The 24,402-nt window shown below is 38.4% G+C and overlaps 1 protein-coding gene across 1 annotated transcript in view; it reads left to right on the forward strand.

Moving 5' to 3' along the window:
- The window catches only part of CNIH3 (cornichon family AMPA receptor auxiliary protein 3), a 53,939-nt gene extending 38,637 nt beyond the window's left edge, over positions 1-15,302 (forward strand). Inside the window, exons 4-6 of the mRNA XM_064446345.1 lie at positions 9,363-9,475; positions 11,972-12,115; positions 14,155-15,302. Of these exons, the coding sequence (XP_064302415.1) occupies positions 9,363-9,475; positions 11,972-12,115; positions 14,155-14,182 (285 nt within the window). The 3' untranslated portion in view covers positions 14,183-15,302. The remainder of the gene's footprint in view (positions 1-9,362; positions 9,476-11,971; positions 12,116-14,154) is intronic.
- The last annotated feature ends 9,100 nt before the right edge of the window (positions 15,303-24,402 follow it).

Genomic DNA, 24,402 nt, shown 5'->3' on the forward strand with positions numbered 1-24,402 from the left:
TGCCTTGATCCTTGGAAAATCATGATTTTCTTCCCTTTGGGTCTGGCCATTACTGGGAGAGGACTCTGTCATGGGAGAAGGTGGCTCGTACATATTTCCAAGAAGTTGGGGTGCCTTTTGGTCAGATTGCAGTTTCATCTATAGTTTTATCAAGATCTGAACTTTCTGTTAACTGGCCTGATAAACAATATGAATATGAAACACTAAGTAATCCTTTTTTTAGAGGTTGAAACATATGCTCTGTTGTGGGGACTACAGTGATATTCTGAACTAACTTTATCATATGAAAAATCTTCACATTTTAAAGGTGTCTTCAGTAAATTCAAAAGGCTGGTTTCAATATGTTCTATTTGTCTTGTTTCTGGAAGAAAATATAATACAGAAGCAAATCAGCTTTTGTTGTGAATAGGTGGATATTCTGCCATCTTATATTTTGCCACTGTTTGAATTTTGCATTCTTTTTTTATTTCCTTAGTTGGATACTTGGATCTTTTAAGGGCCCTATTGTGCTTCAGCCAGAGATTCCTTTCAGCAAGACATGGCTCTCCTTTTCTGATATGTTTTTGTTAGTGTTTGTGTTACAGCAATGTGTCCACGCTCAAGTAAAGAATAAAATCTGCTGCCTCAGAAGAAATTCTAGAGTTTGCATGCAGGCACTTGAATAAAGAATATTGCTGTTTCTGAAACGTTAATTAGATGTGCAGATTTTGTAGGCTGTAAGCTTGCCCTGCTCTATGGGTTCTGTCAGTTAGTACTTGGACTGTCAGTACAGTACCTTTCATAAAACTAAGTTCTTTTAAGTTCTCTTTTGTTTGAAGTGACCTAGGACTTTTAAATACATTAGACTGAGCATGTGTGAGAGACATAAAACTGGTATGTATTTCAGTACTCAGTACTCATTTGAAAGGTACTGCTAAACTTCTATTAGAGGATAAAGCCAGCTTTCTTCTGGCCTTCAGGGTGACTCTGACAAGGTATTTTTATATTAGGAATAAGTAACGTTTTACACTGTGAAGATAAAATTTGAGGTTAGCTAAAAAATGTATTAGTATACAGTTTTTAGCTTATGGAAATAATGACTTATGGATGACTTATTTTCAGACAATTTGGTACAGCGTCTCTTGTTAGTCAAAAGAGGCATGACATAAATTTTAAATCTGCTGTTCGTGGAGACAGCGGGACTGTCCTTAGGTTGTATAAGTAAAAGAAAGAAGAATGTAGCTTGTCAGGGGAAGTAAAATATTTTTCACTGAAGTATTATACACTTTCACTCGCTCTGTGTTCGTTTAATTGTTTTCTGCAGCTTGCCTAAAAGAGGATGGAGTTAATCTATTGACAGTGATTCACACTTGATAGAGATTTTGTTTGTATCTGGAAACATGAGGGACATAATGATTTTCCTCGAATCTTGCAATAGATCTGCAGTGTAGACAAAACTTAGGCCTTCAGTACCTTTGTGGCTGAGGCGCCTTTTCCTCTTTTGCACTATGATAGGAAATTCGCTACAGATCATCTAGAAGCTTCTCTCCTTCCTTCTCAAGTCCTTTCTGCTTACTCTTGTTACAGTTATTATCTGTGAAGTACGCAATGAGTTAAAATGGGGGTGTGCCCTACTGAATCAGTCTCTTGGGCACCCACATAGTTTTAATTTCATAAGAAAGAGTCGAACTTGGCATGGTGGCTCTTTTGCAGAACTGACAGTAGAACTGGAACCAAAGAGCTGGCAGTATTTATCCTTTATAGACAAATAATCCCATAAATGTTGCTTGACTAGGGATAGTGCATCTCTTCTTCACACTTTTTATTTTATTGTAAATATATCAGGTTCATATTTACTAGAAAGGTATTACTATTGTAATAAAAGTACTGAACACAATACCATTCGTCCTTTCCTTGTATATGGTACCCTATATGGAAAGGAAGTCCTTAAGCTAGGACTTAAGAACTTACAGGAAGTGTAGCATTACTGGCAGGCAATTCATTCACTACTGACACTCATTCATTATGTGCATTGTGCCAGCACTATTTTTAGTCAAATATACAAGTTCCTGAATTCAGCACTTTTGAAAAGTTAGAACATAACATTTGTTATTTTTGGCAGTCGCTACCTAAGGATGTCTGAGTGCTTACCTAAGGATAATGAAAAGATATATCCCGCTGTGCCTGCACAGGTGTTCAAAGCAGGGGTAGATCGTAAGGGGAAAATTTACAAAACTATTGCAAGCCTAAGAGCGAAGGGTTCAAACCTGTGACTCAGTCACAGTTTGGTCCTTACCCCCTTTTACTCTACAGAGGAAGTAAAAATCACCAGTGTGATGCCTGATGGAAACTAAAGTATCTTTTGAAGGGAGATACACATGGTTATTCATAGTATTGTTACTCATGAAACTATTTAGGTATAAGACTATTTCAGGTTAAACAACTCTATTTGCTGTTAATCTAATCTTTTAAATGTTTATTCAATAGTTAAAGTGGCAAACAAAGTATTACCCTGTAATAGAAAACTTCTTGCCTTACAATTGGGCTTCTTCCTGTACTGTTCTGGAGGATATGTAAACATACGCCCTTACAGTATCAGAACATCACAAGTAACAGTAGAATAAGGCTGAAGATGCAGCAAAAATGTATATGAGTAACTGTTGCCTGTAGTGTACTCCTGAGAGCAATGTACTTCTCGGCTGCTTGGGGTAATGTAATCTATGCATCTGTTCCTCAGAGCTGTGTTGAAGATATTGGCAAAATTTGACTTGCTAATGGACTGTATTTGCTCTAATTTGGTATGCAATAAAGTAAATATTTGCATTTTAATAAAACTAAAGTAGTTGGGGTTAAATCAAATGTCGCTGTTACATTTAGCAGAATATTTGTTGTGTATTTAAGTCAGGATCAGACCCTAAAAAGCCCCTATGCAATTACAAAAAGCAATATAATAACTAAAAATAGAGTGCAATGATTTTATATAATACCTGTTATATGGATGAAAGTTGCTCCTGCTGGGAGTTAAATGTCCTACCTTGCATTTAGATGCTGATGTTTTCAAAAAAGCTGTTAGAATAGCAGGGCAGGAATTGTCTTTACCATGTCTGCACTGTACCAAATCTGCTTCCTCAGATTGACAGTCTTTACACTCCAGATACGGAAACAGCCCTTTAGTGAACACTTAGTTTTCAGCATTTATGAAACTGTCAATCTTAGGCAGACCCCTGGGAGGAGGCCTGAGGGCCCTTCCTGTGCCGTGCAGATGGCTGAACTTCATTTTAATGATCGCTGAGATTTCTGCATTCATAGACCTGCCTGTGAAATGAGGAGCTGGTTTTCTAGATCCTAATGAACAGCTGTGGTACTAATTGTCATTCTCACCAGTTTTGGGCGAGCAGACAGAGACAGCATGAGTTCTTGGAATAACCCAGCTGCGGGGCATCCTGGCTGGTTGTGTCTGAAATACAATAGGGAGGTAGGGCAAGACAGCATTTGTTACCTTGTTTCGTGTCAGTGTTGTGAAAATTAGAGAAGTTCACACTCCAGGGTTGCTAACCCAGCTTCTGTTACTGGTTCTGAATTAACATTAAAAAAAAAAAGAAAGGTTGTGAAGATACCTCCTGATCCCTGCTGAGTGGAAAAGAGGAGTTAGCAAAGGAGACAGTACACTTGTAAGATCACAGCATATCTGCCTTAATGACTTGCCTTCCAAGGAACGGAGAGCTTTTTGAGCTGTGCTGGTGCTGTTATAGTGGAGAAGTCTTTTTTTTTTAAAAAATCCATTTCATAACCTCTTTACCTGTTGACCTCCCATAGGCTCTGCAGTACAGAAATATTTATAGATATTATTGATGAATGTCCTATAAAGACTTTATAATCTTCTGTCACTCTTGTTAAAATTATTTGTATTATTACAAAACTTAAATATTCTAGTCATAAACTAGCTCCAGTGGAATCTATAGATTTTAAATACAATTATAGAAATTAAATACAATACCTTCTGCATGTTGCAGAAGGTAAAAATGAGACAATGAGAAGTGAAATGGTAGGCCTAAATATAGATGAGTTTAGTAGCTGAGATGGAAGGAGCATCCAGAAACCCTGTATTTTAATATTCAATCTGGTACTGTGTTATAGACGGATATGGAGTGCTTTGTGAGAATGATAATTAGGTTCTTTGTGTTATTCATTTCATTGTCTGGTATTTGTGCTATGGAGTGACTTATGTTCACATCCACTTAAATACTGTTTAAAGAAATTCCAATGATGCATTAGAACAATGACACTTCCTTTACAAAGCATTGGTTTTGTGCTGCTTTGCTTCACTGTGATCCAGAAAGGTGGAAGGGTGAAAACGCAGATGTTGTATCCTTTCTTTTATTTCTGCTCTCTACTTGGTCCATAACACTGAGTCCTGTATGCATGCACCATTGCTCTCCCCCAGATAAAATGTAAAGTTGTGTATGTGAATTTAGTAGGTTCAGCTGCAGATTGTTCTTTTGATGATCTGGAATCTGTTTTCAGACATTCTCTTTTCAGCTAGTTGCACACTTGTACGTAGCAAACTGCTAAATACCTCTAGAGGTCTGTGTAACATGGTTTTGAATTACTTGACACGCTTTTGTTATAGGATTGTGTTATAATAATTCTAACTATGCAACCGGACTTCTAAGTGATTGCTATAAGCAACTAGAGAACAGAGCTTGTAGAGGCACAAGCAAGCGTGGATTTTAACAGAAGAATTGTAAGAAATCGAACCTGAAAATTTAGACTGAAAACCTTAGTATATTTTCTGTGACAGCATTGTATTGGGCTCTAGGGCAGCCTTTCAGACGAGGTTTTAGAAGTCAAGTAACTCAAATAATTTAAAGTAGATTAGAAAGATACACTAGCAAATATAAGTGGGAAGTCTTCCTATATTTCAACAGTCAGTGTGCTTCGTGTGTTTGATCAATGCAAGCAATATGTTTAAAACTGTTGCAAATGTTAAGGTATAGGGCCTGTGTATTTAAATTATACGCAGGTGACCCTACTACTTTGGTTTGTGCAACGGCAGGAGCAAACAGATGTGATTTGTTTCAATGTATGTACATTCCATGTACGTGCACAGTCTGGGCTAATGCAGATACTACTGGTATTTTTCTGTGTGTTTCTGCTTCCCTTTTTTTTTTCACTTGCTTGCACTACACTTCTGACTTGTGGTCTGTGTTGTTCAATTAGAAGAATTTCAGAGTCATTAAATAATTGTCTCCCTTTGGTCTCATAATGTGTTTAATTCAGCAGCTGATATTCCCCAGTAACCCAGGTTAGCTCTGGCAGGCTCTCTTAGGGTAGGCTTTAAAGTGTAATTAAAATAACTCTTGTGTTCTGAAAACCTTGGGTACGTCTCCCTCCCCTCTTCTGCTGCTACTGATGAGGACAAATTCTAGATGTCAGCTTTAGCAAGCAATATGGAAAAAAGGAGCAAAGTGAGCACCACAGTGACAAGCTGCAGCTACCCTTTAGTGGAAGTGAGCACAGCAGCATTAACCACTGTGATGAAGCAGCATGCACATAGATGAGGCCTAATTTGCGGCTCTGGAATGATTCATGCATGTGTGGTGTTTTCAGTTTCTTGTCACTTTCAGGTAGATGGAAAAGGGCTTGTGTATTCATAAGATGAGCTTGTTTCCGCTTGGGCAATCACCAGAGCTCTTATGTTACATGAAGAAGACCCATCCTCCATTTCTTTTTGGTTTTTTCCCTGCCCTCTGTGGGAGGAGAAGGCAGGTATTAAGGACTGAAGCCGTCTCAGCCTCTAACAGTGTAATGAAGATTCTCAGAAACCCTAGGAAGGGTAGAGTGTCTAATGGCTGGCAATTTCTGGGTATGGTGGTATGGTGTAAAATCTGTGGCTACAGTGTGAAGGCTGGCATGCACAGATGGAGATTGATGAAGACTCAGTCTTTTGGGGGAAGAAACAGCAATTCTGTGAGAATTACTATTATTGTGTAGCACTTAGGAGTATTGGTCCTAAGCAAAGTGCTGGAAAGAAGCATGAGGTCTTGACATTTCAGTGGCTTAACAGTGACTGGGAAGACAGTTTGATTCACTTGTTACGTATGATTTTCTAAGCATAAGAATTTAATAGCATTGTTGAAGAGAGATTACTATTCCTGCTATAATATCTTCCAAGTTTTGGTTTCTGTGAGGTATTTTATGTGCTGTGTTCACTGGTGAGACAAACTGTAAGAGTCATTCTATGTAAAAATGATACAATGTTCTGTAAAAGCAAAATTACATTTGAGAAGGAGGTGTCTATATGAAATAAACAGAATAAGGAGGAAAAGTGCTGACAGAAAAAGATGGGTTTATCTTTTGTATACGAAAAACAATGTATTTAGGAAATAGGAAACTGAATAAAATTATTTAGGACTGAGCTTCCTGAGAGATGCCCTTCTGCAGTTGCAATCTACAGATGTCTTTGTATTCCTATAAACACAAAGAAGCTGCTGACAGGTGGTTAGCTTCAGTGATTGTTTTCCCATCTTTGGTTCAGCCAAGCCTAGATGTCTATACACAGCAAAGCCTTATTTTCTTTGAAATTAGAGGGGAAGACTCTATCTACGTGTGCATGTATGTGTGTACTACTTTGTAGGAGGATGTATTGAATATTTATGGTGAGATGGTAATGATCTATGATATCTACCTAAGATTTTATGGTTTAAATGCAAATGGTGGATTGGGAATAAGGATTTTGAATTTCTACTGATATGTATATTTACTTAGATATACATATCAGAGCAAAACTTAGAAAGGTATAGTAGTTTCTTTCCCTTGCTTATGTTATAGCAACAGGTGTTTCTGATTAGTGGCATCTTGGTCTCGAAGCTGACTTCCTTTTCAAGCTTTCCTGTGGTTTTCCACAGGTAAATGTCAGCCAGCAGAATTTCGGGTGATAAATTTGTAATGCCATTCATTAGCTTGGGACTCAGAACGACCAAGTTGCAGCCCTTAAGAACTGTGCTGCTTTGCCAGTTTCTCCTTTAATTCTCTGTTCCATAAGCATCTTGAGACTTCGTCTTGAGCAATGTCAGAAAGCAGAGGTTGTTATCTGAATCAGGGTGTTCCTCGTTCAAAATAGAAGTATACTGTTTATATCCTAACGTGTTTACTATCTGACAGCTTCATGTGTTCTCCCAGAAATGAATTAGTTTAATTCCTATTGCACAGCTGTCTGTATCACAGAAGTTACTATTGCAGTTGACTACCTCAGCAGAAATAGCAAGGATTGAGTGCACCTTGTTTCTCAAACAGCTTTCTTCTCTCCAGAAGCCAAATACAGTGTTTGCTAAAGTTGATTGAAAGTTTTCACTGGTTTCAGAGGACTTTGTCTCAAACTGCGGGATGATTCTTACAGCCAAGAACTGAGGCAATGTTATTTTTAAGTTATTTAGTTATTCACCTATTCAGTTTACTTTTCCTCACAAGCCTTACTGTTAGTACCTTTCTATACTGTATGGTTTCAATTCTCTCACCTCCTTTTAGATTTGGTATCTTACATAAGTCACCTGAATATAAACTGTATTTGGCTTTGCAGGCTTGGCTTTCTTTGATTCTTTGCATGAATTCTTTTCAGGAACTGTGATCAGCACTGATCCTTTATTTATTTATGTCCACAGGAATATATCAATCCAAGAAAAGGGTGAAGAGACATGTATTTATTGTCCTGTCAAAAGCATAGGTAGATTTAATTTACACCAGAAACTGTGACTGAGAGTCCACTGCTTCCTTTGTTTCCTTTCTAGCTTCACATCAGATCTTTTGTTTTGTTTTTTATGCGCTGCATAAATTTTCACCCTGGGTTTCCTTCCATGTTATTACCAGCCAGTCCACTGATCAGACACAAGGGTTGTGTTCTTGCGTAGTTTGTGGATTGTGTTGGAATCAGAAATCAAATATGTGATAATGAAGGTAAATTGCTTTTAAGTGTTGTGATGTTTAGTGAGTAGACATACAGCATGAAGACCTTCCTTGTCTGCAGTTTGTGATGAAGATGAATCATTCTTTGGGGAAAGGTTATAGTCATGCTGTAAATCATGTTCTAAAAATGAAAAAAAAAAAAAAAAATCCAGCATTGATAAATAACTACCATATGGAATCTGAACTATGTAATTGTATTATGATTTGTCATCCACATAAGATAAGCTTTTGAGAATGTTTAAGTTGAAGGTGTAGACACAGAGATATCCAAATGTGTTAACTACTTTAAGTAGTGAGGTTAAATTACAGTAAAAAAAAAAAATGTTCCATGTGAGGTGGAAAGACTCCTAGAACCAAGAAGATGGAATTCGTTGCGGCACAGCTGTATGGAAGTAAGTAGGCATTGGGAGTAGCTGTGTATTAGGTTTTACATCGTTTTAAAGAACAGGGCTCACTTTATTTGACAGATGAACATGAATTTACATCAAAAGAAGCCCCTCAAATGGTTTTTGTGATTTAACCTTGGTTGTTTTAGCTCCAAGAGGCAGCAAGAGACACAGATGAACTGTGCACGGGATTGTCTAGCTTTGAGAAATATGCACTGCTGGAAATTAATCTCTTCTATGACTTGAATGAAGAAGAGAAATAGAGATTTCTGAGAAAAGATATTGGAAGAAAACAAGAGAGGAAAGCCAGCTCAGAAATGGGAAAGCAGTGAAAAAGCAAAATGCCTTTAGAAATAACTACTCTGAATCAACATCACATAAATTTCTGTTTCTGCCAGCTGCCCACTCACTTTCTCTTTTAATAGAAAGAATCATCTTGGGTCTGAAACAAGTAGTGTGGGGAGCCATGGATTTACTAAGGAAGTGAGTTTCCTGTCTTAGTGGGTTTTAGCTCACAACACTGAGTAACAGATTTGATCTCTTTAGGGTGTATATAACGGACCAGAATGGTAGAAGCAGCCTTTTTCCAAGGATGCTCCTCCAATACAGAAGTGAAGCATCAGTAATGGCTTTATTATTTTCTTTCTGAATTCATCAGTAATGAAACTTACTTCTTTAAGAACTCTTTTACAGGCATTCATTTAGTCTCACAATGCTTCTGTGAGGGATGCAGTAATACAATCTACATTTTGTAGACAGAAATCTGGAGCACCAGCTAAGAGAGTAAATGATTTGTCCCATGCCCCTCAACAAGCCCCTGGAGTACAGCCATGGTTAGAACCTGGACAAACCTGGCACCGTGTGTTGTGCTCATTGCTCCTAGCCAAGCTGTCTGTCAACTGAGGTATGTCTAGGGACAGTCAGAGGCACACAGGAGACTTATAGAGATTGGTTGTTTTCTGAAAAACTGATTAGGTGAGTAAAATCAAAGAGGTATTTTACTGACATCTGTTGTTTCTGTTGCTTTCTTTTTAGCTGGTGTTGCCGGAATACTCTATCCATAGTCTTTTCTGCATAATGTTTTTGTGCGCTCAAGAGTGGCTCACACTGGGTTTAAATGTTCCTTTGCTTTTTTATCATTTCTGGAGGTAAGCCCATCTTTTATATGCTGACTGCTTATTAGCCTTATTTGCCAACTCGGCACAAATGCGGATTGTATGAACTATGAAATGCGGTGATAGGAGTATGGCTGAATATCATTTGCCTAGAAGCTTTTGCCTATAAGCAACTGAAACTTACAGTTCCAGAGAAGTAATAAATATTTTTCATGAACATTTAGGACGGGTAACGAAAGCACATAATAATATAGACAGCGCTTTCAGTTACTAACTTAGGTAAATATTCCAAAGGGTGTCAGGATGTACTCACCGCAGCTGAATGAAAACTTGGAAATTAAATAGGCTGGAATCTGAAAGTGGAATTTGGTGAGGCTCTAAATACTTCACGGGTAGGGAGTTGTAAGGCTGTTCATATCTGAAAGATCTTGGACCTATTTATTCAGCCCTAGCAAGGAAACCTTTCCATTGGAGTTATGAAATAGAGACTGGGTAGGTTGACGGAATTTTGCTTCTCCTCTCCTTTGGCAGCTTTATGCTTTTTTTTTTTTTTTTCCCCTCAGTATAAAATAAGTTGTTTCTTGCCGTACAGTAGAGTTTCTGTTCTGCAAGATAAGTTTCTCTTAGGGACTCTTGGAATAGGGTTTGCAGCAGATGAAGAGCTGTTGTCTCCACCCTGCCCACATGAAAAAGTGGGGAGTGTTTCCACCCTGGATCTCTGCTATGTGCTTATATTCACTGAGGGGCTTTCAGTGTTGATCACATTAAGACCTGCTACTGAGCAGCTTTAATGTTTTGTGGACAGACAGTGCAGCTGCTGCTGCAGCACCTTCCTCTGCATTCTAGTGGAGGATCAGCCTTCTGTTGCTTCTGAAAATAGCCAAGAGACATCAGTTTTTGTGATTGTCAGTCTGGAGTCTTCACTAGTTTTGCATTTCACAGTGTTTGTAAAAGCAGAGATGATTTTTGTCTGTCAGGGTCTCTTTGTGTTACAAAGCTACATATGGCAGCAGATAGCTCCTCTTGTGAAGTAGATTGAAGAATACTTCTGTAAAGAAGGCAAAACCGTTATCTCAACCAGGAACTAAAAAGTAGTAGCTTTTTTACACTGTTTTCTGCAGAAGGCTGGTAGTAATGCAGAGTCATATGATAAAGTGTATTATTCAGAAGTTGGAGTCACAGTATAGTTCTCAGAAAGCTAGATGGAGTGAAACTACGAGTACTTTTCTCCCTGTTGGCTGGGTGCAATAAAAATAAAAATGTTTTATGATACTGTTTTACTAAGGATTAACAACCAAAGTGCGACAATAGTACTGGTTTAAAAAGTAAAAAAAGGTGAAATTGATCAGACTCTAAATAATGATATCAACCTTTGGAACTTTTTCTTTGCTTTGTTTCCATGGTTCTCTGTATGCTTTGCTGTAATTATTCCATAATTTCTGCTGTTTTAACCACAGACAGGTTTGGGTTCATTGTGAAGTTCTGCACAAAACCATGGGAAGATACTGTATAATATCTTCGTACCAATGAAGATAATTAAGCAAGGTTTCATCTATGGTATCTGTAAAAGAATTTGCAGTGTTATTAGAGATTGTAACTGGATGTGACTATATTGGAAAGGACGAAGGGAGGAAGGCAAGGTTTTTAGGAGAACGTTTACTTCAAAGTTTGCGGCTGATCAATTGTATGGGGGTTTTATATCTGTCCATCTATGAGCAATCCCAGCAACCTTCAGTGGTTACATTACTATTTCAGAACAACAGAAATAACAATATTTCATCTGATTCATGCTGATCTTAAAGCAGTTTGTTAACTTTGAGGACTTCTTTTTTTGATTTGCCTTTGCTTTTTACTGCAAAGTAACTGAGACAAAAGTGTCTTTGCAAAATAAAAATTCTTTTGTCAGGGTTTTCTCAAACATCCAGTCATTGTTGAGAATAATTAGAAATTTCTCCTATGTAAGAAGAAACACATTTTCTAATTAAAATTATTTGGATGATAAATTTTTGAGCAGTGCTACATGTAGAAAACGGTAGTCAGCCAGCTTTTATACTACTCCGTATTGACTTTTTTCCTTTTCAGAGTTGGAGGAACTGAGCTATCAATTGGTAGAGACTGTCACCTTTCATCATGTCTGAAATCAGTTGTGTAGATGCAGTTAAGGCCCAGTAATCCTTCCTCCATGCTGTGATCACAAGCCGCCACATATTGTCAGTCACAATATGTAAGTTATTAGTGAGTAAGCCAGAAATAACATTATAGGAAGGGGAATGTTTCAATCTAAAGAATTAATAGAACACAGAAAGTCTACATTCGTTAATTGCTTGGTTCTATAAGAGCGGTCTGCTTGCACTAGTGTCCTGATTTTAACAATGTCCAGAAATAGAGGGTTGAAAAAGAGTGGAAAATTCTTCCTATATCATGGAAGACGTATGTCTTCTGAGCTGGTGATCAGGAGGGAGTATATCTGCACATAATTAATACAGAATGTTACAAAGTCATTCTAGATGTCTTCTCCTGCTCTTTCAGGTATTTTCGTTGCCCAGCAGATAGTTCAGAGCTAGCATATGACCCACCTGCAGTCATGAATGCAGATACCTTGAGTTACTGTCAAAAAGAGGCCTGGTGTAAGCTAGCTTTCTATCTTCTTTCCTTCTTCTACTATCTGTACTGGTAAGTCTGGTCATTTCACTAAGGAAGTAGTAGCTGCTTTTCATTTGACATGTGAAATTGTATTTAGGAATGACTGGAACCAACTGGCTCATTTCCTTAGTCTTATAAAACTTGCTCTGATCATGATTCAGGGAAGCATGCCCACTTAGAGCAGCATGTGCTTATATCTGCCAGCACCTCAGTACAGAATATTAAGTGTTTTATCTAAGGCCTGAGCCAGGCCCCAGGGCCAACCCAAGGAAAAAATTTTTGCTCCTCTGCACAGTCTTTTAGGATGGGTGAAATAGCAAATGTTATGATAATGGCATTACATCAAATAAAAATTCTAATGTTCTTATGATTCTCTTGAAATGATCAAGAGAATCATAAGAAAAATACTATGTCTGCTGATCATTTCAAATGATCAGATGCTAAAGATGGTAAGTAAATGGGTAGGTAGGCAGTGGGTAGGAAGATGGGGTGCACCATGCCTGGTCCTACAGCCTCCCTTTCATTGCAGGGTAAGCCTGTGCACAGTCCAAACCCCTAATTTAAGTACATTCTTGAAGATATCTACCCCAGTTGTGTATTGTCGCCCCTGCCCCTTTCAGCAGTCACATGTCCTTAGTGCACAGTCACAAATGCCCAGTGCAAGAATATGTGAGGATCATATTTAAGGTAAGGCCTCAACAGAATCCCTGTGCTTTTCGTCACCCCTGTAATCACACCATAAAACTACTTGACCACAAAGGTTAACACACTTTAAATGGAGGTGTTATTTTATGATGCCTTTCTACTCCTTCTTCCATAATGTGTTTGACTAGAGTGCCTCTTCAAGCCAGGCTTGCATGCAGTAATCCCTCTGTAAGGCAGGTTTGTATGCTAGTGGACGAAGATAAATGTTATTTCTCCTTTAATCACTGGTCCATTATCTGTTCTGTTGTTCCCCATATCTTGAGGAGTCATTGATGCAGGTTGTTGTTTCTCAATATTACTTTTAAATATTATCGACAGCAAAGTTTTCTGTCCATACCTCCCTGTGTCTGCATACATGAGAGAGAGAAAGAAAGTAGAAGGGCCTAGTCTCACAGAAGCTGGTAGGCGCCTAACTCACACTGAGATGGTTGGGACATGAGAATCTGAGCAGTTTAGCATCCAGTAGCTTTGTGGATTTGGGCTGAGCACCTTTGCCTGCCAGTCCTCTTCACAGGAGCAAGGTTCGAGAGCACGACAGTTATGCTAGACAAGCTCTGTTGGTAGTGCAAGGAGAGGTGGCAAGGCATGGCTGGAGAGACAAGCGTTTTTAACCCTACATTTCTGTGTTGGCTAAAAGACCCTGTCAAAGTCAGCCTTGTTGTGTGGTCTAGCATTTCTGCTGGGACTCTACTGTTGTGCAGCTTCCTCTGAGCCCTGCTTCCTTCCTTCTAAGATGTGGCCATAAGCCAAAATCTGGTTTATTTAGCACCTGGTGCTAAATAAAATAGTATCAATTACATTCAATTTTGCTGTGCTTTCCTGGGTATTGTTGGAATTAGAATTGCAGTAAAGTGGAGCCGTGGCAATATACTGTGATTTCTTTGCTTTTCAGAGTTGCATTTAATATGTATGGATTCACTCCAGCTGGTGTCTGCATTTTGTGTTTCCTCTACTGCATGGAGTTTTTTCCAGAGGAAACAAAATAATGTAGTTTTATGGGAAACCTTGCCTGCCCTGCCGAGAGTTGCTGGTTGAAGTTCTAAAGATGAAATATGCTAAAGCAAAATGGTTTTGTTTCTTCACTGTTCAAATTCAGACATCAGGCTGCACTTCAATAAGCTCAAACACAGCTTGTGGTGCAGTAGGATGTCGATAATGAATTTGTTATTTCTTGAGTGCTTTTTGATACCCATCTTGAATGCACCATAATTAAGATGCTTTAGAGAGATAGAAAGAATGCAGAGGAAAGCACCGGCCATTACAGTCACACATGAGGAACAGACAGTAAAGGGTTATAAAAATCAAAAAGTGCTCTGTATGCTTCAAAAGGATACTTTCATATTGTGTCTTTCTTTTACATTCAGCATGATCTACACTTTGGTGAGCTCTTAACTGAAAGATCATCATTAAAGACTGAAAACAACAAAGACTGGAGGTGCAAGGACGAGTGAGCCAAGTGAAGCATGATTAAAAATAAAAAAGCAAGGAAAGGAAAACTTTGAACCCAAGAAGTAAATAGAGTACATGAAGTATGTGAAAAAGAGACCCAGCAAGAAGCAGCAGAATACCATGGGAGAATGGCTGAGTTAACTGTGTTTATCTCCTGTTTCTCAGTGTGTTGCAGTAAATGACTTTCAAAACACCCCCAAAAAAAACAAACGAAAGGGCAACAAGGTGGGCACACAACTATTCACCTCTCCAGGGATAATGCTGCTTTCTTTAGTGGATTCATTATAAACTATAGTCCCTATGTCTTCCAGGGAGCAAAGTTTCTTTTCTTAATGACTGTTCTGAACTGGGGAAGCAGAGGGCAAGATCATCTTACACAGAAGGAACAGCTATGCAACACATTCTGAAAATGAGCACTGACTGGAGTTCAGATATGATGTGTGACTGTTCTGCAGGGATGTTCACATGTCACTAATCAAACAGGGATGTTGGATCTTGTGGAATTGCTTCAGTGGGTTTTTTTCCACCCATAACAACAATAACAAAAGAATTTGCAGTTGCAGTGTTCTGTTTTCTAATGATACACTATTGCTGTAAGTGAACATCCAGTATATTTCTGTACTTCATTTGTGATGCACCAATAACATACAGTGACATGTATAAATACATTGGGTTTGCCAGGCACTTACCTCTTTTTGCAGTCAGAGGAACCCTATTCTGTAAAAGCTACATATATTAAGGAGGATTGTAACATAGGTATTATATTTATCACAATGCTGGGTAACAAAGTACTGGACCATGGTCTGTAATTCTGTTTTGCAGCTTTATTTCTGCTGTCAAATTTAAGCTGGAACAAATATACAAAATGTTTTTGTCTTGTATGAGGTTTGTGTTGAAAGATGTTCAGGTTTTTATAATTTAAAAGTTTTTAAATTTTATCATATAATTATAATTTAAATTCATATATGTGGGCTGTATAACTTGATGTATATTTGCATATACATATATATAAAAACATAAATATTCACAATCTATTTATATTTTAGCTTAATCTGTTTGACAGGTTAAAGGCATCAAGTGTCCAGAAATTGATTTCAGTGCTGAACCTAGTGGAACAGGGCTGGTTCCCTCAAAGTCACTAAGGTATTTCAGTGCAGCCACTGGTGCTCTGGGTGGTAGGCAAGCCTGTAAGATCAAGACTTAACACTAGTGCACGCACAGTCATCACTTGGATCTTGCATTGTGAATGAGCTAATAAGGTATGTTGCTAGCGGAAATGCTGCAGAGAACAGTGCAGAGAGGCCCATCTGTACCCCAGCTTGGTAACAGCTGGTCTTGTTAGAACTAGCTCATTGTTGACCCTGCCAGATTTGCTCTGGATATTGAGAGCCAGTAGATTGTTCCTGTACCAAACTCTGAGGACTTTTTAGTCTGGGCACAGGACTTCAGCACTATCGCATCCAGTACTGCCTTTCTGCTAACATACCCGGTTTCACAACATGGAGCAGAAACAGTGGCTGAATGGAGTCATCTCATGTCTGGTGAGGTCCAAACTGAGCTGGAGTTACTGTGTGTGTACAGTGCCAAGATTCTTTCCAGTTTGATCTGGCTACGTTAACAAAATTAAATCCTGTTAGCCTGCAGAGCACAGTTGCTGCATGCAGACTATCTGCTCCCGGACCATGCCAACTCCCAAATTATGCCTGGGGATTGCTTGGAAGAGTACTAGCTGGCCTGCACAGAAATTATACCAGGTGTCATTCTAACAATATTTAGATGATGGTATAATTAATGCGCAACCCATAAAAAGCTGATGATTGTCTGTGGCTGAATTCCTTCTCTACATCCTAAGTAAAGCATCTAGTTCTACAGAGTATAGGAACTAGATTCACAAGAGCAAATCACAGTGAATAACTTGTAGGTATCTTGCTATCTCATAAAACTCTCAACTCTGAGCAGGTGACTGCATTTTTGCACGCACCTCCCAGGATGCATAGGAAGTGGAAAAAATTTATTCAGGCTTCCTATATTCCATTTATGTGCTTTAAACTTAGTTTCATTGAAAGGCTTGCCTTTTTTTTCCTTGTGAGACTGGATGGGTGAAAGTATGATCGTGTCTTACCTGAAAACACACAATTTTCAAATCCTGAGATTTAGCTATGAGCTAGACTATCAGCAAATCAATCGCTTGCCTGCAGAGCTGGGCGGAAGCTCTGTGAGTTTTTATAACTGGCATTGGCATCTAATTCTTGGTTTTACACAAGAGGCACTTAGATAGATAGGTCTTCTGAATGTAGCTTCAGGTGACTTCAAGGACATAATGCTTGAATGGATGTGCTAGGTCATTTAAAACAGATTCTCTGTTTTGGGCAACTTCATCAATATGCTGACTGAACTCCACTTGAAAGCAGAACTTGTTTGATCCCACTAGTGCTATAAGCAAGCATTTCTAGTAGCTCACTGCTCTGGTACTAGAAGGTTTTTCTGCATTTCTAGAGTAAATTTATTCTTGGTTAATTTATTCCACTTGATTTTGAGCCAACATTAGCTTAAATACACCTTATCTCATGCTGTTTAAGAGCCTGATGGGTAGAAAGACCAGTCCTTTTCAGCCTCCGTTCTGTTAGAAGTGAATCATCTTTTTCCATCCTTCCATAGAAGAGCTCTCCATTCTCCATGTCTTCTTTAAAGGATTTCTCTTTTGTCTTTCCACTCAAATTAATCTTTCATAAAAGTGGATGATCACAGCTGTTCAGAGTATGCTGGAGAGTAACTAGTCCTTACTGTGAAGGAACTATGAAAGCTAACATTCTCAGTTCTTATCAATAATCCTTACTGAAAAAAATAGTCCCACTGCTTTCAATAGTATTTTGTTTCTCTTCAAGAAAAATCTTAAAGTCAATGGAAAAAAAATATTTAATATGAGGATACTTTCTCTTTCATTGAATTTAGTGAAGCTTCTCCTGAGCAGAACTAATTTATGGAAGTGGCCAAAGCATTAATTGGAGGAAGTGCTTAATGTAAGACACACATCTCCAAACCAGAACTCAGGAATAATGAGACCTTCTGAAGTGCATACTGTCACACAGAAGCTACTAATGCTGTGGGCCTCACAGACAACAGAGTAGAAGACAGCCCTCAGCATGTTCCTTGCTCTGTGTTGTTACCCAGGTGGGTTGCAGTATCTTGCTGGGTTACTCCAACAGGCTACCATCACTTGGCTACAGTCCAGCGCAAAACCATTACCTGCTGTAGTGGCAGGTACCGTATTCATACCGGTATTCAAATTAGTAATTTTCTTACAGCGACAGGATTGTCTCCCTGGATTTGTCAAAGGACACAATCCCAAATTTTTTTTCCTGAAGTCAAATTGCTCTGTTACATAACAGGAAGTGTATGATAAAAAGTCCAGAAATTTAGCCTGGATTCTTCTGTGTCGTGGCTGTGTAGTCTGACCTCTGAACAATTGTACCCACATATAGTGGGCGTTCTAAAGAAAAATTGCTGCAATCTTTGGTCACAAGGCAGTCTCTTCCACATGTTACACTGTTAAGGGAGAAATAATCTATGCTATCTCTTTTGACTCCAGTTCCTCCTTGTTCATTGTTGGAGGCTAGAGATTTCCTCCCCAAGCCTGCTCCCTTCCTGCCTCTTTTCCTGGAAGGGTAAATGTCATGACTTAGGAACAGCAGTTTTCTTCTCTCACATCCATCCTCTGGAGATACAGATAAACCCCACAAGAGTAATAAGAAAACATGTCATCTACCTTTGCTCCTTCAAACAGGTGTACAATGGGCACATGCTTAAATGAGTATTCATTTTCCTCATTTGCAAGATCTGTAAAGCAAGAATGGGGATACCTATCTTGTGAAATCTTTCCATATATGTGATACTATTTTTTTCTTCTTTTTTTTCCTTCATAAATGTTGAATCTGCCTAAAGGAAAAAGGTGGGAGATGGGAAAACAAACTGAGAGTATGAGACCTGAATGAGCTGCTTACCAAAAGGGTAACTACAGAGTGTGCTGGCCTGTAGTTGCCTGCTCCTGGAAGTGATGAAAAGGCAGCCCCATTGACAAGGTGTTGCTCTGTGGTTCTGCCTGCCCTATTTATAGTCAGGTAATTGCACCGATGCTGAGTGAAATTGTTGCTGCTATGACTGTTTCAGTTTCAAATACAGCAAATCAATGATGATAGCAGAATGCTTCGCCTACAAATAATTAACTGCACTTAAGCTGTCAGAAATGTTTTTCCATCTGTTTCCTTGGGCCATACTCTTCCTTTTGCACTAAGCCGCTGAAAGTGGAAGAAAAAGTTCTTCAACCTGTATCTTCTTACAGAAACTGCACTGAGGTGGTTGTGATCTGGTACAGCTGTTAGGGTCATGATTACTCATACATTAGTATGGGTATTAGCAATCTATGGCTTTTCCTTTTCCATCCTGTCTCTGCACAGAGATTCTTGTAAAGTATTTTTTTACAGGGCATGATCCAAAATCCTTGTATTTAATGTCGTTTCGAGCAGACTTCAGTTAATGTCCATTACTCTAGAGCTACATGGGAAATAGGTCCACCCAGGAAAGTCCCTAGAGTTTGCTGGTAGAGATTCCATCCTTTAGATCTTGATATCATATCCATTAATATAATTGAATTACATTAATGGAAGAGGAACATGCATTTCAGAAGGTTGTGTAACATTTCAGTGCTCATGCCAGACTGTCACAGAAAGTTATACCAACTTGATAAAAAATCTGGCTTCGTGGAGGTTAATGGAAATCTTACCTCTTATTTCATGTGAAGCCCCACTTTGCATTGTACAGTTTCCACCAAGAGGTCAATGGAAATGAAAAATAGAAAAATAAACACCATCAATTTTAGTTAATCAAAACTGTTGTTGGATGTTAGATAAAGCTTGGATTGTTACAAAAAGAGCTGGGCATCAAAAAGTTGAAATACAGCATGATATTTTTATTTTTGAAGTAACAAATATTAGACTGCCATCTGTGCTGCACTGAACTTTGCATTGGTGATGTCAATCCATATTCCCGCTCTGGTGAATTTTTTGATCATTCATTGCTCATGAACACATTGTTCCGATTTATTTTTATTCTGCACAGTAATGCAGTTGTAGGTGGGAAGGAGGGAAAATTCTGCTCTAAAATACAGCATTCCCCTTCTTTTCTCCCAGATAACCAATGAACATGCTGTCACAAAATTCTAATCATGTATTTCAGCGGTACATCCCAACCTAAGAATGAAGCCGCTTGCTGCGGATGATATTCTGCTGCAATTTTAAAAAATCACAGCTCTAGAAATATTTTTAAGTGTTCACACAATTAGAATAGTTATTTCCTTACTGTTAAATTGCTGGCCATCTTCTAACACAAGAGAAAATGTACTTCTGTGGCCCAATTCCATTACTTTCTGGGTAGTCAAACTCTCAGTAAAACTCGAGGGACGTAAAGTGCTGCTTAATATTTTTTTCTAGTAATGAGACCCCATGTTTAGGTCATATATTATGGAAATGGAGTGAAGAGTTAAAAAGAGCCAAAACCTCTTATTTTGTCCAAAGCTTGAATAGATGTTGCTTCTTTTTGCCCCGTGAAGTATCACCTCTCTCCTGATGATCTGAAGAAATCTCCGTCCTGCTGTTCTGACAGTTTCAGTCTTGTTAAGCAGATTTGCAACCACTGATCGTTAGTATGAAACACTGACTAGAAAGCATAGCTCCTACAAACCACACCAAGATTTACGGAAATGTTGTCTTAAGTAACACAGCAGAGATCCAGTCTTATGGAATAGCTTTCACCTGTGCATAGTAATACAGGGTACCAAGCAAATAATAGTGCAAGTAATATATAGTACAAATAATATAGTAAAAGTAAACCAGAATTTCCACTCCATGTGTAACATATTTTTGTAATACAGTATTTTGCTTGGCGTAAAAAGCAATATAAGTTACGAGACAGAAGATAACCAGGCTGCAGCAGTTAACAAGAATGCAAAGTTGACCATAGTTATTTCTAAACATTTCAGATGATTACTGTTTCTGTCAGAGTTATTGACAGCTTGGAGTTACTGGAGGTGCAAATTATGATGTTATAGCAGCTTTAGCAGTATGTATGTTTGCTTCTTTTGGTATAAGAATCCATATTTCTTTCTAAAACATATTTAACGCATTTTAAGACCTTACCTGACTCTCAATTTATAGCAAATTTAAACTGATTACAAAAAAACCCAAATGAAATGCAAATAGAAAATATAGCCAACATGACAGATTCTTTAGCAAGTTTCTAGGCAATCTTGTTATTCAAAGGTAATTTCTAGGTTTGATGTCACTTAGTGCGGGTCTCTGGGCTGTTGAAGACCACCTGAATGTTGCCATTATCAACAGCAGCAGTTCCGCAAGAATGCGAGCAAATACGAGCTTGGTTACATCTTCCCAGCTGCCAAGAAACATCTCTTAATGTAGCCACATTTACTACAGAGCAGATGAGATCCACTTTGTCACTTTGAGTCACTTGCCCTTTCAGAAGGTAAGAACATCCCAGTCCAAAACTCTCCTTAGCCATTTACCAGCCAATGATGTTGACCTACCTTGTCTGTACTAGTACACATGGGTCTCCAGGTTGAAAAGTACCATCAGGCGAGAGTAATTTTCACTGACCTGTTCTTGAGATTCAGCTTGTACTGTTTTGGGGTGAGGTTTTTTTGTCTGAAAGGAAGATGCATTTCCTATGCCTAATGACCAGCACCACTACATTGGTTTTGGAAGCCTTCCTACCACCCGCCGTTTTGTTGGGTGCATTTTAGTACATATCAAAGCGTACTAAATCCATGTCTTTGAAATGTGTTTCTCCTCAGGTCTGATTTTCAGCATTTCTGCTCTTCCTGTGCTGAGTAGTCATCCAGCCATAAAGAGGTATATAAATGAATTATAAAGTTTTATAACGTATCCAGTGGAGGAGGGCTCTTATCTTTACTTTCTTATAACATTAAAAAAATGGGAGCACTGAGAAAAAATTGAGAGGCAAAGATGTGAAACTTGAAGAGATGTATATGCCCCATTTTAATCAATGAACACATTGTCACAAAAGATACAAGGATCAGGACACCAAACATTCAGTGTTGTTCCATGTGAACCTACGCCCTTATTTAGATAACAAATACTTCCATAGTTATATTTGGAAGAATAAAACTGCAGAAGAGTTAGAAACCCATAGCTTTCAGGAGCCATCCAATTGCCTGTCATTTGAGTTCAACAGATTATTTACCCTATGACCAGCTTGTCTATTACAAAGTATTTTCCACTTTGTTCTGAAATGTCTAGAGGTGGCTGCTATCAAAGGCAGCAGCTGAAGGCAGGTGGACGATTGCTGTGTTCGTTCAAGGTCTCAGATTCTGTTCTTAGATGACAATAAATCCAGAACATTTACTGGATTAGAAACTCTGTTTCAGATTATTAACTTCTCTACACCAAGGATAAAACTTTTAAAAGCTCCTAAATTACTTTGGAGTGCAAGTCTAATTTTCACAAAATATTTGCATATTTACTTAACAGAGCTAAGGATCCTAAGAACCTCCTAAAAATGAAATTAAACACTTGTCCACATACCAAGACTTCAGTACGCAGGAGAAAGCAGTAGAAATTTGCCACGTGGTGGCTATTCCTCACCAGGTCCTTGTGTTTGCACTCTATACAGAGTGTATAGAGTGAGTACAGATATACAGTATCTCTGTATACTCTCTATACAGTGTATAGAGAGTGTACAGACTGTGCCTTGTAAAGCACAGTCTGCAATTTCATGGGTAGTTTGCACTGGAGGTGCATAGAGAAGGCCCCCACAGAGTGGGCACTGGAGGTGCCCACACAGGAAGTTAATGCACAATAGCTGATGTATTCTTCAGTTCTTTGCTGCTCTTTTGATTGGTATTTCCATTCAGGTGAACCCTTGGACTTCTAAATACTTTGGGCACTTTAAAATGTTATTTGAGTGCAGCCTACACACTCCTGTTAACTGCAGGGTACATACTCTAATCACCTAACCAGAAATTATATAAAAATAAGGGAAAGCCAGATAATCCCTCTTTAAGAGGTGAAGGTCTCATGGTTGAGTTACCAGAACTCAGAAAATGATATTTCAGTTCTTGCCTGTTACACAGCCTTCCTTTGCCACTTTGGGCCTGCACTTGATCTCTCAGCTTACCATTTCCTAACTGGAGGTGATAGTGCTTCCTTTCTCCCTCATTTTGTCTGTCTTGTTACTTTAGATTATGAACTCTTGTGAGATGGAGCTGTTTCTTTCTCTGAGTAAAGCCTGGCACTGCATAGCTGAAACTGGGAATTACACATCTAGATGGTATTACAAATAATTAATACTTTTTCTCATGGGAGGAAGCAACTGAATTCAGTGGAATTAGTCAAAATGTATTTGTTCCACTGTCACCAAGATTGGTACCTGACCTGGTTTGTTACGGTGCCTTAGGGCCTACTAGCAAACCTAAGTGTGCTTTAGCCTCTGAATGCATGAAATGCTGTAATTTGATGCTGCCGAAAAGCACTAAAATGTAAAGAATTAAAAAAAAATCTGAAAAACTCCCATTTCAGAATTTTGCACCCTTCTCGTAGCTCTTTGATCTAACCTGTCATCCTTTTCCTTAATCACACAATGACATACTGTTTTACTCATCTTTCAGTGTTGCATTGAAAGCAAACCCAGTGCAAGCTCAAACTTAAAATAGTGGCGCTGGTTCTAATCACTATCATTTGCTTGTGGAAATTTATTTGAAAATTAAATTATCCTATTTTTGGTTTTAACTAGGTTCAAATGGAAAACAGTAATTTGATAGAAATCCTTTTTATTCGGGAATAAGCCACATGTGTACAGGAATAAGATGTTTAGATGTATTTATCTGCACTAGCACAGATTTGTAACAAACTAGATGAGAAGCATAGAACTCACCTCCTTTTTGGCAAAGGATGATAGATTTTTATAAATATAACCCAGCTGCAAAACAGCAGAGCTGTGTTCACAGGCGGGAACGTGCCCCATTTGCAAGCACTCTCTAACCTTTCACAGTATGGAGTCGTGCAGGTTACTGGTGGACATCTGGCCTTTGAGCCAATGCACTTGGGGACCAGTGTTTATAATTCAATAGGAAGTACAGCTACCTGGGAAGTTAGAATATTAAACAGTGCCAAACTTCTGCAAAGTGGATACATGTTTAAGGCTTTTTTCTTCCACCACAGTACATCATCCTTGAATGTAGTCACTTAATATTTCAGTTTTAGGTCCTTGAGTTCAGCACTCGAGTAGGCTGTGCTTTTTTATAGGTACATATATATTTTCTAAGAAAGAGATTGCATAAGATGAATTATAAAGGAATCTAAGGATTTTCTATATCCCTTTTATTGTCTATTTATAAGCCTAAAATACTTTGGTATTTGATTTCATGCTCCTTGATATGCACATGCACACACAAGCTATCTAGAAGCTAAATAAATTGTTGTCTGTTAATATAATGAACCAAGGGAAATACTCTACTGTTATCTCTGTTTATCTACCACTTATATCAGGTCTGAACAGTAATACTCCTTATGGGATTATACTGAGCAAGAAGATAAAGCCGTATTTCTGTACTGCAGTGGCTTTTTTAACAAGTTCATTTGAAATTCATTTTTGACAAGCACTGCTGTGCAGTCATTGTAAGCCACACGACCTCAGGTTGTTTGGGAGCTTTTTTTCAAGAGATGTTGAAGACACTCTCCGAATGTACTCACTTTTTGACTCTTTGGCCTTGAAAACTTAAATGCAGTTAGCAAGGTCTGTGGGAGAAAAATTAAGGCTAGTAAGTCCTGCCTGTCATCCAGAGCACCCTCATTCTTACAGCAGCAGCCGGAGTTTGGCTTTGAATATCTGTGAAGGAATTTATTGTATTTCTATTGTGGGTTTGCATTACAAGAGCAGGCAATGTCCCTTTAAGTTAATTCTTGAATAAGATTGTTAAATTGTATTGGAAAATGCGAATCAGTCTTTCAAAAGTTGTTGCTTTTAAGTAGAAGCAGTATTTATCCTCCAAAAGCTTCCTGAAGTGGTAATGGCAGCAGGAGAATTTTAACGTACTGTCTCATTCATCATTTAAATCTAAAACAACAAGTGATGAA

The sequence above is a fragment of the Phalacrocorax carbo genome, chromosome 3, assembly GCF_963921805.1.
Source record: "Phalacrocorax carbo chromosome 3, bPhaCar2.1, whole genome shotgun sequence".
Lineage (NCBI taxonomy): Eukaryota > Metazoa > Chordata > Aves > Suliformes > Phalacrocoracidae > Phalacrocorax > Phalacrocorax carbo.